General features: G+C 41.0%; 1 protein-coding gene across 1 annotated transcript in view; it reads left to right on the forward strand.

Annotated features, from left to right (window-relative positions):
* COL4A1 (collagen type IV alpha 1 chain) overlaps nucleotides 1–16092 on the forward strand; it is a 127703-nt gene that overhangs the window by 48380 nt on the left and 63231 nt on the right. Inside the window, exon 2 of the mRNA XM_081128619.1 lies at nucleotides 4487–4546. Coding sequence (XP_080984745.1) covers nucleotides 4487–4546 — 60 coding nt within the window. The remainder of the gene's footprint in view (nucleotides 1–4486; nucleotides 4547–16092) is intronic.

Raw genomic sequence — 16092 nt, forward strand, 5'->3', positions numbered from 1 at the left:
CTCTCTGAAAATCTTAAATTGGGACATGAAAGAAAACGCGAATAATATTAATTGCTTTATCATACCCTGGGAAGTATAAAGAGACTCGTACAGAATATAAAAGTTATTTGCTTTAGGGATTATTTTGTTGTACCTTTCTCATTCCTTTACAATTGTATTATTTTTGGTGTTTAAAGTAGATCCCTGCTATTGAAGTGGTGTGTGCACATATGTGTCTGACAGACTTCACTGAGAAACCAATGTATTTTTTCTGTTTCAAATACAACTAATTCAGTTCAGCTTCCATGTGGAGGTCACTTATTCCACTCTCATGGTAAATTATTGGCTGTATGGCCATCAGTGGTCTACTTCTATAAGAGAGACTGAGACCCACAACTCTGTGACCTTTGGGATGTTCGGCCACATTCCCCATGACCGACTTTTGTCTACCATGACGATTTGGGTTAAGCAATTGCCTTATGGAAAGAAAGCACAGACATTGCTGTGGGGACTTGGAGCTAATTGACTTGACTCCAATGAGGGGAAAGGCGGAAAGAAAGAGTGTGAGTACTTCACAAAATGTACAAGTTCTTCCCATTCTAGAATCTGAAACAGATGAGATGGGAACTAGTTGATGGGGCCCAATATATTTCAGATGTTGGGAAAAACGAGCAGCCTCCTTAATTCCCTCAGATGTGTAGCCAGTAGGGAGCTGTGTGCGTCTGTGAGACTATATATATCTTTTGATATTGCTGAGAGGTCCAGGTGCAAAATTTAATTCCTCAGGAAGTCAAGACATTTATGACATAGCTTTTAACATATAGGTCACTAAAGGAATTGTGAATCTGAATAACTCATATAGTTTATTTGCCCTTTCAAACAGAGTAATTTACAATGAGCAATTGAGACTTGCATTACTCAAGGCTTTTATTTTAATTAGCTATTTCAAAATCATGCATTACACATGATTCAAAAGGGATGCTCAGAGAGTATCATTGGTGTTCTTTTTAGCAGTGCTTCCTTGAATCACAACTAAAATACCTCTGTATGCCAGGGTGCTAGCCAGCATGGGCCATTATGTGAGTGATTGTAAAGGACCAGACGAGTGATATTTCAAAGTAGATTTTATTTAGCAAGGCAAATGTGCAGCTTATGATTTTTGTTTGTTATTCTAAAAATTAGTTGTTTTTATTTTTTTTTTTACAGAACCATTTACATAAAATGCTAGGCCACCCAGAATATGAAACAAACATCATGGTCTAAAAAAATGCCCTTTGGCCCTAGCTGGTTTGCTTAGAGCGTCGGCCCGTGGACTGAAGGGTCCTGGGTTCGATACTGGTTAAGGGCACGTACTTCAGTTGTAAGCTTGATCTGGGTGCATGTGGGAGGCAACCAATTGGTGTGTCTCTCACATCAGTGTCCCTCTTTCTCTCTCTCTCTCTCTTTCTCTCCCCCTTCCACTCTCTTTGAAAAGCAATGGAAAAAATATTCTCGGATAAGAATTAAAATTAAAAAAATAATTTAAAAATGCACTTTGTTCTGAAAAGTTGACCATACTTTTTCTTGGAATTATCAGTTCTTTGGAATTGCCTTCTAGGGCCAGAATTGGTAGTAAAATTTCCCAAATGTATAAAGCAGATAAGGAACCGTGAATGTCTTTGGTCTGAGAATTGAAAACCCAATTTTGCCTGATGTGAGCTGGTGGGGGCAGGGTAAGGGTCCTTTATTTCTATAATAGAGCTTTTATAAAAGAGGCTTTATTCCTTTATTTTTTATTTTAGATTTTCTCCAATGTTTGCCATGACCTGAACTGCTACCCAAGGCAAAACTGATTATTTGTTACCCACACGCGGGGTGTATTTCTGTAGCAAAGGCTCACAAAGCAACTTGACCCCAACATCCACAATTGTGCCCCTGTAACCTCTTATCTGGGGTCCCCTGCCATTAAGGCATTTACTGATAGCTTAAGGGAACGGTTCCAGGAAATTCATTTTTATAACTTCCCTCAAATTAAATTAAGATAAGCCTCTGAGATTTTATCAACATTTCAGAAGAAAAAAACCCAGCATCTTTAGATAGCCGTTTTCAGCTTAAGTTATTGGATTCCCTGATTGGAAGCTTTGAAGAAACTGTTACTGAACTTTAAGTAGAAAAGCCCGCCCTGCTTCCGGCTGCTGTTGGGTGCTGCCAGCTAGGCCTGCGTGGAAGGTAGACATTTCCCACGTGGACTATACAAATAAATGGGCCTTCGCCCAGCTGGTTTTTCCTTCTGTAGGAGTGGAGTGGAGTTGAGCAGAGTTTAAAGAGCAGAGGTGTGTTTCTTACCCTGGCTTAGAAGCAGGAAAGTAGTGGGGAATGGGGTGGCAACAGAGAGGAGGCCAGTCCCTAGCCCGTGACTTGGAGCTGCCTCCCCTGTTGGGCTTTCCTGGTCTGGGGGCTCACCTAGCAGCGTGGGGCAGCTCCTGGGACCCATGCACCCCTGAGAGCCTCCACTCTTCTCTGTCTGGTCTGGTGATCTGGATTGGTCTCACAGTCATTGCTGAGTTCCCTTTTGGAGTCCTTCCCGACAGTGCCCTTATGCAGTAATATGCTGTGAGTTGACATGTCATGTCATTGGGTTGTTGTCGAGGTTGTTATTTAAAGTTGATTCAATGGACGCCACCACCAACAACAAAACAACAGTAATCAGGAACCTACTACTCTATTCTGAGATGCCCATTCATTACCGTTTTAACAGCTCTGAAAATGGGGTAGATCTAACAATTGAGGTTGAATCAGTGCTGTTCTTCATTTCTTAATGTCAGTTTTACAACCCATGTAGTCTCAGATGAAATAACAGTCTGTATCAGGCTGGCGGGGAGGGTCTGGTCCTGCCCCCAAAGTGATCACGGGGTGCTGGGGAGACATAAATGTAAACGCTATAAGAAACGGTAAATGTTGCAATAGAGGCATATAGTCAACATTTGTGGGAACCCAGGTAGGGAACATCAGCGCTCACCTGGGGATTGGACAAGAGATGGTGACGTTGAGGAAGGCACAGCTCTTGAATCTCTTGGTCCCAGTATTTGTGCATTTTGGATGAACCTTCTGGAGCACAGGTTTAAAATTTCGGCCTCATGTCTTTGGTCATCAAAACCCAGAATGTGAAGCAAACTGTGAACATGGATTGATTAAAAATGTTAAGAGGTTATGAGAGTGCATGCTGAAAATTTGCCCAAAATGTGAGCCAGGGAAAGAAACAGAACCATAATCTTAGGAGTCTGGATTATTGTCAATTATCCCCATTTCCAAAATATAAAATTAAGAACAGCTTACTGTCTTGGAGGGACTTGTTCAGGCTTCACTTATAAAATAAATATCTTCAGATGTAGTTGTGTTATGCAGAAGATCTCCATGGCAAGGGACCCAAGATGAGTATATTGTTGAAAAAAATAGACTTCACATGATCACAGCACAATTAACAGTATGGTTTTATTTTCAAGAAACCTATCACCTAAAGCAGAATTTAGCTATACATTTTATCTCAAACTGATAAGCTCCTTAAAATTATTTCAATCATACCCTCTTACATTCTGTCCATAATACTTGTACATAATATTTTGGTTTAAAATTTGGGTTCTTCTAAGGAAATTGTAAACGTATATAGGTGCCATCATATGTTTATCTTTTAATGTGTTGGAAGTGTTTTGCAATGGAAGTTGAAATTTTGTTCTAGTTTCAGCCTCATGCTTGCATGTTATATTAAGCCTCCTAATTCATTTTTCACACCTGTAAAATGGGGATGGCAGCTGATTGTCTGTAGCAACTGGTGGGCATTTGAACATGTTAGTTCCCTTCTCCGCCAGCTTTTATGACATGCTTAAATTCTTTTCTGTGCAGTTTTGACATTAATTTATATGCTAGAAATGAACTACAAGGAACATTTTGTTGTTGAATGTTCTTTAATTGAACATTTGAGCTTTAATTGGGTTAAAAATCAGTTCTTTAGAGTTTGGGCTTCAGAATAAGCCCTTTCATTTATTTCCTCTTTGCACAGATGTGTTGTTTTTTTGCATGCCTGCATTTCCCTGGGAATGAGAGGGACGAAGCATGGACTCTGCACCCCCTGAGCTATCTCCCATGGTTTCAGGAGATAGCTGAGGTCTTAAAATCCTAAATCAGAAGTGTGATTTTCATCACCTTGTGTCTTGTTAACATACTGCCTTGGAGAGTCCACTTCAAAAATTGTAAGTGACAATCTTCACTTTCTGGACTAAGTAATGCTTTGATGTGTGCTACTGCAGGATTTCTATTCTGTCTGTTAGCGCAAGAGAGATGGACCATAGGACACGTACGTGACAGTCCCATTAGGTCAAATTCAGATATCACATACTTTAAGATCATGCTCATAATAACAGGGTAGGACTCTTCCCATTAATAGGTGAAGATGCAAAAATCATTTCAATTCAAATATGGACTTCCATTTGCAAGAGTTCTTCTATTTAAAGACTTTTTCTCTTACTTCCAGGGTGGATGTGCTGGCTCTGGCTGTGGGAAATGTGACTGCCACGGAGTGAAGGGACAAAAGGTAAGTAGCCAAAACTTAAACAATTCCTTTTGAATTGCCATCAGGGTGGAATTTATTAAAAACTACATTTAAACCAATCAAATAATCAGCATTTCATGTCAAAGCCTTATTACTATTTTAATAATTTCCCCAGAGCAATACAAATGAAACAAAACCAGGCTTAACATTAGTGCTCAGGAATCTTAACAGCTATTCCCCAAAGATTGTAATCGTTAGTGGCCGTTAATGTAGGACAAGAGATTTGGTTTGTTTTCCTCTTTTGACTCCAGAAGGAGCAAGTGTACTGGAAGGAAATCTACTGAGTCAACAGTATTTTTTAGAATCAGTGTATAAGAACTAAACTTAGCTTTTTTCTGAAAAAAGAAGAAATTAAATTTCTTTTGAACTTGTGAGCTTTCTATTCAAATTAGTATTTTATCAATTTTTAATGGATAACATACTTGCCTAGATTTACTTATAAAAACAGTAACTATTTATTGTTTCCCAAATGTAAAATTAAAATATTTTTTTCTAAGCAAGCACTCCTCCTCCCTCTCATTTAAGAATCATGGATCATTTTCTTTGGAAAGCAAGTCATATTTGTGCATTTAAGATGCGAGAGAAGGTGCCTATCTGGTTTTCACCCAGGGACAGTGCAGCATCCTGAAACTGTCTGCGAGTCACCGTGGAAACCAGGCGTGGCAGTGAGAAAACATGGCCAATAGACCAGTCTACCTCTCACATGGGAGCTTGTAGCCGGATGGGGTCGTGTGGAAGGGACTGAGCCCCTCTGGACCACTGCCTGCTTTCAAGGAGCTGAAGGCGTCAGCTGGGCCAGCATGAGAATTTCTCTCTCACTCATGGCCTACTGGAGGTTTATGGGGTCCCAGACTCACACTTTTGAAATTCAGCGAATTCCTTTTTATGGTAAATGGTGTCATTTCTTTTTGACTACTTGCTGAAATACCAACATTATTCTTTTAATAAATATGCTGACAGTTGATGACACTGATATTACCTGGATAGTTTTTGAATAAATGAAGGATGTGAAAACATTTTTATGTCTTTCACAATCCACTTTATCAACTATAATTCATCTTCATGGGCTATTCATCCCCTTCCTTGGGGAGTTTCTCTAGCTGGGTCCACTGTGCATTTTCAAGAGTTACTTTAAAGTAGAGGCAAGTATGTTCATACACATACTTGCCTTTTTTTTTTTTTAATAGTCTAACTTGAATTAAACATAAACACACCGAACTAACAAAATCCTTAAAACTATGAAAAGCAGAACTTCCAGATGTCAACAAATAGGGAATGAAGGCCTGTATCAACACTACTAAGTTGTTCTTGTAACTTAAAGCATCAGGGTTTGGAGAGGGACAGGCAGAGCTAGCATTTCTTACTTTTAAAAAGAACAGAGTCCATTCCACAGACTTTGTTGATTTCCACTCCCACCCAGCAGCTGCACACCCTGGTGGCATGGCTCTGGTGTTTTCCAGGCTCCCTATTCTGTCCATACATTGTTTAGCTGGATTTATTTTAATTTTTACCGAAAATCCACCTGTTAATATATACGAAGGCGATTTGACCACGTATAGCTTTCCATATATTTTCAGCTGACTTTTTCATGACTTGATGACAGCTAGTTGGGGTCTTGGCCCACTTCAATCCAGAGTTGTTCCAACATTTTTAGAGAAGGCAAGGCCACATCTGAATCACAGACAGCACCTAGCAAGGAAAGGGTCTTTAAACATTTCCTTTCAAAATTGAGCCTTGATGAAACCCTTCTCATGGCCTATACATTCATCTTGCCCAGGTCCGTGTTTATCATGACAAGGAAACATCCAAACATTCTACTTTGGCTTGGAAAGGTCAAGGGCAGGAGAGTGTTAAGGGAGAAGATGTACCCTTAGATTGTGAAGATATACCCTAAGATTGTGATACTTTCTTGTGATGAGGGCTCAGGTCAGCCTGCTACTGCAGCCAACCTTGACATTGGAAAACCCCAGAGCTCCTGTTGGGACTAGGGTACAAGGTGTAGACTTCTGTACTTCCCCGAAAGCAAATTGGACATCCAGGATCTAGGACCTCCTTGATCTTTCCTCGCCCTACCTTGTTCCCTTACTAGTTTCCTTCATTGCCCATTTCAATTTTTTATGTTATTAAATAAAGACTATTTAAAATAACTTACTGGGCAGCTTTAAGTTAAACCATTCAAAGACTAATTATTGAATGGATTTAGAAGGCCTTTTGAAATCTAGGGGAATAGCTAAATGATTTAGAATTATATCCTTTTAACAAAAATCAGAGATCTGTCTTTTGTCCTCTTGAGCATAAAGATTTCAGGCCCCATGGGTCCCATAGCATGAACAAGGAAGTGGTCTTTCCTCCCACACAAAGAGGAAATTTTAAACTTCCACTTATTGTCTTGGAAGTGATGTTAAAATAATTAGTATGATGTGGCACACCTAGAGCTTGACTGAGCTGGGATTTCAGATCTGGTTCCATTTCTCTCTTCCCAAGGTCAGACAACAAAGAAATTTGTTCTTGGCTGGCAGGCCAGTAAGAGTTGGTCTTTTGCAACTGCCACTGACTCCCACCCATTCTCAAAGCAAGTCCTAGAAATGCTGATCGGGTACAAACGCAAAATGAATAAGGGGGTCAGAATCACAATTTAAATTTAGTAGTTCAAATTGCAGACGTACTTTTGAGCTACTAATGAAATGTCTTCGGTTCTCTTAGGAGTTTTCTGCTATTCTCAAATGTCTACAAATTAAATGAATTTTGACTTGTATTAAAAAAATAAGATAATAGGAGCCACATCACCCAGAGAGAATTCAAGTTACCTAACTGGGACAGAGTGTCACTGCCTTAGAAATTTGGAAATCATTGTTTCTGAGACATGTCTTTTCCACATCTTCTTGAAGAACATTTTGACACATTGGCTGTTTAGAATCCACCAGTGGAAATTGGAATATCTCCAGTATAAATTGCGAAATCTCTTTTGGCTGAGTCCCTCTTTCCATGGAGATGTGATTAATTGACCGAATGACTTATATTCTCCAGATAGCTAAGTAAATGTTAATACAGCAGATCGTTGGTCATTTAATAATTTCATAGTCATCAGTATAAAACTAGATGTCTTATTGTGAGTTCAATAGTTAAATTCATGAGTCTTTTACTGGATTTGAGCGTCTTTGCTGAGTTGTTTATTTTCCTACTTCCCTGGCTGGCCACTCATCTGTTCAGATGTTTTCTCTTAGGTAATTAATTTGGGTTTGTACACAATGGCTTTGTGTTCTTCCTGAGGCCTCAGCCGTGTGGGAATGTTATCTACTTAAACTGATTAGGGTTTTGAATGCTTGTCTACTCAGAAATAGCCAAAAGTTAAGCTTCTCTTTTGCTTGATAACCTGATTTTCTCAATTATTTGAGATGATAGGAAAGGCCGCACTTTCCCAGAAGTTACTACTATATACTTGGGCATTAGCCATTTAGATTTTGCTAAAATAGAGTGCATAAGAAGCCTTTCAGATATTTTAACCATGGGAGTCCACGTTTATGTAAGGTCGTCATCATATTCTATGACCCTGCAGTGTCCAAAAAGGGAACTTCAAGTTAAACTAGAGGTAAGACATATGCACATGGAATCAGTAACTAATTAAGAGTGAATTATCAAGTTCTAGGAGACACGATAGAGAAAAAAATGCCATAGTTGTTCTGAGAAGGGAGTGATCCTGTGACCTAGAACCATAAATAAAGGGACAGTTTCTTAGATGAGTAGGATCCAGGCAAATTCTGTGTTCACTAATTCACCAGACTTGCTTGGATATAGAATAGGGTCACCTGTCACACATATGCCTAAAGACACATGCTGAATTTAACTACACTAATCAGAGAAAGCAGCTCTGTGCACAGGTGAGAAATGCTACCATAGAAAAGGTTTGATAGTTCCTAGGATAGTGACTCTCCAAAGGGACATTCCCAACCCATAGTCTTGGAAGCACAGAGAGTCTTAATGAACCAAACTCATAGTAATTCTAACAAATAGTAGGAACAGCGTGGGTATCTCATATCTTCTCAGAATACTTTAACCTACTGATATCCAGGCAGAAGGACATTATTCTGTTATTGCTAATTAGATGGTTTATAATTCACAGCCGCTCCCCACACGCCGGGTCTGCACAGCAGTAATATAGTCATCAGACAGCGTGGTCCCAGATTGCGTCCAAGGCAGAGAACTTTGAAAATGGAATTCCTGTCTTTTTGCCTAAAATGTGTATCTTATCTGATTTGAAAGGGTTGGAGAAATCTGGCCAATCTGGAAGTAATTCCGTTTCTGACCCTGGAGATCTAGGAAGAAGTTAATGTTGCTTTAGCACTAAGTTTGTGCAGGATGCTCTTCTCTCTTCTTATGGTAAATAATTTATAGCTTTATCAGCCTTTTAGCTCCTATAGATATTGATACAATCAATAGATATTTGACATCAGACCTATGTATAAACCTGTCTGCGTGTTAATGTTAATGTTCAATTATAGCCTCTGCTCATAAACAGATTTTGACCAGGAGAGAAAAATCCTGGCTTTGGAGTATTTGAGCAAGAAAGAAAGGGAGCTCATGTATATTGAACTCCTACTTTGGGTCAGGCACAGTGCTGAATGCTTTTTATGCATATTATTATTAAACACATTTTACAGTTGAAGGAAAACCAACTAGTCCAGTGTTTCTCAGCTTTGGCACTGTTTAGCAGCATCCCTGGTCTCTGCCAACCAGATGCCAATAGCATCCTCCCTCTCTCAATTGTAACAACCTAAATATCTCTAGATGTGGCCAATGTCTCCTAGGGGCTGGAGAGAGCAGGGAGCCAAATCAGCCTGGATTGAGAGCTGCTGAACTAGCCTAATCTTCTATAGCGAATAAAAGGCTACTCGAGTAACAGGATTCAAGCACTGTCATAGCACTGATCAGTTTCCATTTTTCAAGATAAGAAGACCCTGATCTGAGAAAACCCAACACTATGAAGTTGTAGTTCAGAGTATCCTAGAGTCTTGAGCAAGCTCCTGTTGCTCTAAAACTGAATCTGTGGTATATGTGCTGTTCCACTGGCCACCTGCTAAGGAGAGCAGACCTTCTGAAGCCTTTCTCTCAACGGGCAGGGATGGAAGGGTTACTGGAGGACCACAAAGAAATGAGCCTGTTCCTTTGGTGCCATGGGCAGACCTCCCAGTTCCTGTTCTAGGGGAGCGTCCACGAGGGCCTCCATCTGGTTAAACAAATAACCACAGGGAGCCACCTTGTCTGTGACATGGAGCAGGCCAGAGGTCATCTGCCCAAGTCTGAGCCCTACCCCCGCCTGAGGGAGGTTAGGGGAAGCCCAGCCCAGAATATGAAGCATTCATTCCATGGCATTCAGGCCATGTTTATTCTATACAGCATTCAGAACAAAACCTTTAGTGGAGGGCATCCTGAATAGAAGATTTCTCAGGCCTGCATCAAGAGATGCAAGAGCACATACATAGTGAGGATCTGCCCCTCCACTCCCTTCCTTCAGGAAATCCTGGCATATACTCTATCCTGTAGGAAATTCCTCACTCTGGTTAAAAGGCAGTAACTTTTGTTACTTAACGGCATGTCTCCTTGATTTCCCAGGAGGCAAATATGGCCATACAGTTTATCAGTTCTGGACATAGTCAAAGACTGTAGTCATCAACAGGAATAGTGCTTTGTATGTTATACTTTACTTATCAACTAATTATTCTATTTTCATTCCCAGTTATTCTTAATATCTGTGTAGAATAGATTAGGGTCCTCATGGATTATTAAAGAACATGATTATCTTTCTATTATTTTTTATCAGAATATTGAAAACTTTTCCTACAAATTAAATTATATTAACCATTGTTCTGAATGCTAAAGGTGTCATTTCTTCCTAGATATTTAATTTTTTTCTCAAGTAAATGAAAGTGAATATTTTTGTGTAGACTTTTTGAAACTTTGGATCAATTAACTGATTTGGACTAATAATGAATTACTAGCATTAACAATAATTTATTTGTTAAACACTTTGTGAGAGGCTCTGTAGCACATTTGAATTAGTGAAAATTTCAAACCTTAGTCTATTTCAAAAGAAATTCCATTTTCTTACTTCCAAGATATGAAATATATGAAGTGAAAATGTAATAAAAACCCTACTTAATATAAAATATTAGGAGGCTGATTTAATGGAATTAAGATTTGTGTAGTTAATGCATCAAGTATATTTGAAATTACTTTTAATATTTGTGAGACTGATTGGATATCTTTATTTTTATGAGTTTCGAGCATTCACGTAAGTCAGTAGTGTCCAGTTTAGCCTTTCCCAAAATGTGATCTCAGACCACCTTGCGACTGTTAATAGATGTTTCCTTTGGATCTGATAATGGAAGAGCATTCCAAGGACAAATAAGTTTGGGCAACACTTAGTGATGGTTACGTGGATATTTGTTGTTTCCACTCTAGAACCTTTGAGAAGCTTCTGAACCTTCCAGGGATGACACATCATGCACAGTTCCCCCAACTTATTTAATCGCAGACACCACTTATTTCTCAAATCAGGAACAGCCTTCAGGAAATAATGTTTTGTTGAATAAAAGCCTTGATTCTAGTGTGAGTCCCACTGTCTGTTAGCTGTGTTTCATCAAGTCATTCTGATCAAGTTAACCTATAAAAAACGGGAAATGACCTTTGATCCTCAAAATTTCCAGTGTTGCCCAAAGAATCAAGCGAAAGGTTTTATACATAAAAGAACTTAGGAAATTTAAAATATCATCTATGTGTACCTGTCATTTTAGCAGTAGTTGAATTGAAAAATTGTGATAAATATGAGGAAAGAATTTGCTTGCTGGTCCAGTCCTGGATGGATGCCTAGACATAAAAACATAGGCACAGACAGTCTGACTCTCAACTCACAGATGGACACTAGAAGACCAGGGAAATGGAATTGGTCCACCTGTGACAGAGGCTGCCCTAGAACCAAAGTTAGAGAAATGTAAGATGTTTTGAGAATCACAGCCACATTGATAGGAAGTGTGTTTGTAGTTTTTGGAAGCTTTTGGTGGAGGGAAAATGAAATGTACTCACTTGGGAGGTCTGTCTGGAAACATCTTCCAATTTCTAGTCAATGTGAATTTCTCTCCCATTTCCAGAATCATTGTCCCTTAACATATAAGGGAAACCAACTCTCCCTTTATGCACTTCCCTAATGTCCCAAATACCTCTCAGGCTTCTGTTGTTAACTGCTTTTCCTGACATCCATTATAGTTACAAGCATTGTCCAAACTCCTCTCCTCCCCTGGCCAACTTTTCGTGTTCTAGATATTACTTAAAAGGAATCTTTGAGAAAGATCACTTACTTGTGGTTTATCATGGATTTCAGCCCTCTAGAGTGTCTACTTGGACCATTTGGGGGGCCTCTGGTATTCACCGCAGGACCCGATGGCATGTGAGCTGGTTATTTGGGTTGATACATGGGGTTTTTTTGTGTGTTTTTTTTCTGGTGTCTTGTAATGCCAAGATTTCTTCCAGATGTCTCCTATTTCCTATTTCCACATATTGGACATGAATCACCATCTGGCAGACGCATCGTGAGAATCAGTGTGGGTTTCCACATTCACCTACTTTTGTCTTTTTGATAGTTCTCTCAAAATAAAGAATTAAAAAAATATATGCCTGAATCCGAGGATAAAATATCAACAATATTCCATAGGGAAACCACTAGAAATGGATTTGTGCCAAGTGGGTTAATCTTACTATGCACATAAGGCCGCTGTTGAATGCCTCTGACATACACACCCTCCCATGCCACAGGAGGGACCGTGAGCTGTACGTCCCCCGTCTCCATCTCATCTTATTTCTCTCCATCACACACAATCTGCTCCTTTGCCATGTGCTTCTGAGACCCACTAAACCTGTGAAAGATTATGATAAAAATCTACATTTTTTGATTTGCAATTGTATTTGGAATGTACCTCCTCAAGGGCAGCTTTAAAAATAGTGAGTTGATATCTTTTTCCATGTTTAGAAGGAGTAGAAAATTAAACGTCTTGAATGGAATATTGTGTCCTGTGACTTTTCAAGCCCAGAACACTTCACATGAGTGCACGTTGTTGTTGGTGATGCTGGGCCCAGACAGTCCTCGTCTTGACTATTCATGGAAACAAATTAGTTTTTCTAAATAGGATCCCTACAAAACACTGGCTGGCAGGAATAGAGTTTTTTTTTTAGTTTTTTTTTTTTAGAAGGAGCTCATGAGCCTGTATGTTTAATTCAAGGTTGAAGACTTAAAACCAAACCTGACAAATGAAAACTGGGCAGTTGGTGCACCATCATGAGCATTCAGAGTATGTTTCCAGACAGCACGTAATGATGGGAGATAATTATATGGTGTGGGTGTGGAGAACTGCACCCGTAAAAATGGTATTACCAGAACCTGAATGCTTGTGAAGTGGTTGAGCACAATGTGCAATTAAACAAAGGAAGGATTAGTCAGAGGTAAGGAGCAAACCAGATGACCATGGGGAAGTGGTGCCCCTTTGTCTTCTTTCCCGTTGGCGGGCCCATTAGAGATGTTAAAGGTGTACCCAACACCGCATCCACGTGACAGCCTGCCTCCGCTGGTTAACCACATAGTTTTATGAAAGTATAATGCTTATCTGGCCCCAAATTCACTTGACTCTAGATTTCTTCATGTGAAAACCCAACACGAGGAGCTAATAACGGTTCTTGGCTAATCTCTGAAATGCTGACATGAAGTCATTCCTGGTTTAAAGTCCTTCAGTGGGGCATCTCCTTCATCAGTGTGAGGTTGTACCCACCACCACATGCTTACAGGCCAACAAGATGTGTTTGGTAATGAATGATAGATATGAATCTCTTATACCTATCTTGTTAGATCCTGAGGATTTGTTTGAAGAATTTTTATGGATGTCTTATTGTAACATGCTAGGGTCATATGGTTAATTCGTTGATTCGTGGTACGAAATCCAAGACTTTAAGTAGATGTGAATTGTGAGGTTTCTAAATCTGGCTAAATGCTTGATTTTGAAATGGTTTTCCCTAGAATATTGGTAAAGGAATGAAATCTACTTGTAATAGATCCAGTGAGCTGCTTATGTCCACCATCCCACCCCATTCATTCCCCCTCCACGCCACAGGTCTTCTTGAGCTCTGCTCCACACTGGAAGCAAGATTGTTTCCAAACATACAGGCTTGCCCATGGATTTAGGCAAGACAGGCAGACACCTGGCCTAGGGATCTTACAAACTCATAGCAGAGGAAAACATTAAACAAACAACAGCATCAGTAAACCCCCAACTGAGCGATCTGCTCCAAGTCCCGAGGGGTAAAAAGAAGGTTATACAATGAGAGTGAGCCCCGTGGGGACTAGAGTTGAGCTGGGGTCACAGGTCAGGTACCTAAAATTCAGGCAGCACACTAAGGGCACTTGAGTTAGGCCCCCCAGTTTTGTTTCCCTAATTTTCATCATGTTTTCCCTGATTAGGGATGGAAAATTGGACACATTGGGAAACTACCATGGACAATTGTGTCCCTTTGCCCCAAACTCATCTTCTCACTTCTACATGAGGTCCCAAATCATTAAAGGGCATATTTTCATGAAAGTGAAGTTCTTTGGCAAAAAGCAGAAGGTGCGCCTTTCTGTCTTTCTAAGCCCTCTGGAGTTACTGTTTTCTTAAGCTGGGCCTCTTCTCTCGGATCTGATCAGAATTTCATGGATGAGGTGGGAGGTACCTAGAAGTCTTGTTCCCCGACTGCCTGTCTCCTAACCCTGGAGGCCGGGGAATGGTTTTCTTCTACATCAGGACATAGCGCCTTTTCTCCTGGTTCATGGCATTTGTAAACATTGCTGTAGAGACCTTCCCACTGTGGCTGAGGTGACTGAGTGGTGAGTTTTCAGTTCTGCCTCTCCCCACAGGGAGCTGGAGGACAAGAGAGCTTTGCTGTCTCAACTCACACAGAGGAGAGGCCCTTGGTGAAGAGCAGGCTTTACCTGGTCAGACTCTGGACCACACAGGCTGTGCCCTGGGTGCACCAGGGGAGGCAGTGACCCCGCCGGCTCAGAAGGACCCAGCGGGGGCGTCCTGGCCTCTTGGGCTCTGCATCCCGTCTGGATGTGAGACACTCAGTTCTTTGCTAGAGACAGTGACCTGACAGCTAATTGAAAGCCTTGCCTGCCAGGGAATAAGTAATCTACGGCTAAGGGAAAACTTCCAGCAAAGGCTAATAATAGCATTCTGAAATATGACTGGGAGTCATGAAGTAGAGCAATGTTTTTCTTTTTTATGGACATTCGATTGCTGGCCTCTGCTGAGAAATCGGCCCTTCAGGCCCTTGTGGGCCCAGACCCTGAGGACAGGAGCTGACCCCTGATTTCAGGGTGGAATGCCAGCGCTGCCTTGAGGGGCTGTCTGGCTTTTGCAGGGGATTCTGAAGAAGGGACTGGACGACACCCTAAGTGTTGGCCAGGGTGGGGGGATATTACACTCTTGGCTGCCCGGTCCACACTGCACCCCTTTTCTTCCACTGCAAATTCCTAACCCCTTCCCATTAGATTTTGGCTTTCCTTCCTCTCTGCTTACCTGTACCGGTAAACCTATCTTGCTTCCCAATGCCTCATGGCACACCTCTTGTGACACACATTTTTTGTGTCTCACGTGCGTGCCTGAAGACACACCCTCCCACACCCCTTACCCTGCTGTCTGATGGGACCACTCCCTGCCACTGGCTTCAAGCCTGAGCTTTTTTTCTTTTTTCTGGATAGGCCGTTTTGGAGGTAGCTGCTGTGGGATGTGGGCAGGGAGAATGTGAGGACCAAGTGGAGAGGGTGGAATCAGAGCCAGCAAGGTGGGGCCGGCAGCCACTTGAAGACTAGAAGCTCTTGTGATCTTTACAGAGGCAATGGGCTGGGTTGAGGGACATCTAGAGCAGTGAGGACAACACGGGGGACAGGGAGTCAAGGGTTTACACGAGGATGGGATTTATCTTGTACCGCTTCCTGGGAAGTAGGAAACGCCTCAGCAGACTTGTCTTCTAAGGATGAAGGTGCGTGACAGCTGTGATCGTTCGTGTCCTTGTGATTGGGTGTCTATTTCTCAGTCTGAAAAAAATCAAGACGTTCTGATTTCAAGTTGAAAGCCTGCATCAGGAAAGATTCGGACTTATGAATTCAATGCCTGCCATCCCCTGATTTCACGTTTTTCTGCAAATGCAAGGAGGTACTTCAGGGCTGTGCTTTACTGACCTTTCTAGAGTAAAATGTTATTTTTCCAAGAGGAACGTTGGTATGCAATAAATGTCAGAGCGCGCCATTAATCTGGAGCGGAGGAAGGTCAGGCCCATAAAGGGTTATTGCTTTACAAGTAGACATTTCCTCAGTGTTGAATACTTTTTCAATGATGTATGCTGAGAAAAAGAGGAACTGTGAGTCAGCAGCATTCACCCAGATTCCTTCATCACTCGTTTTTCAAGCCCGCTGATGTGAAAATTCAAGTTTCTTGAGTCCCCATTGCTAT

The sequence above is a fragment of the Miniopterus schreibersii genome (assembly GCF_964146895.1).
Source record: "Miniopterus schreibersii genome assembly, chromosome: 2".
NCBI lineage: Eukaryota > Metazoa > Chordata > Mammalia > Chiroptera > Miniopteridae > Miniopterus > Miniopterus schreibersii.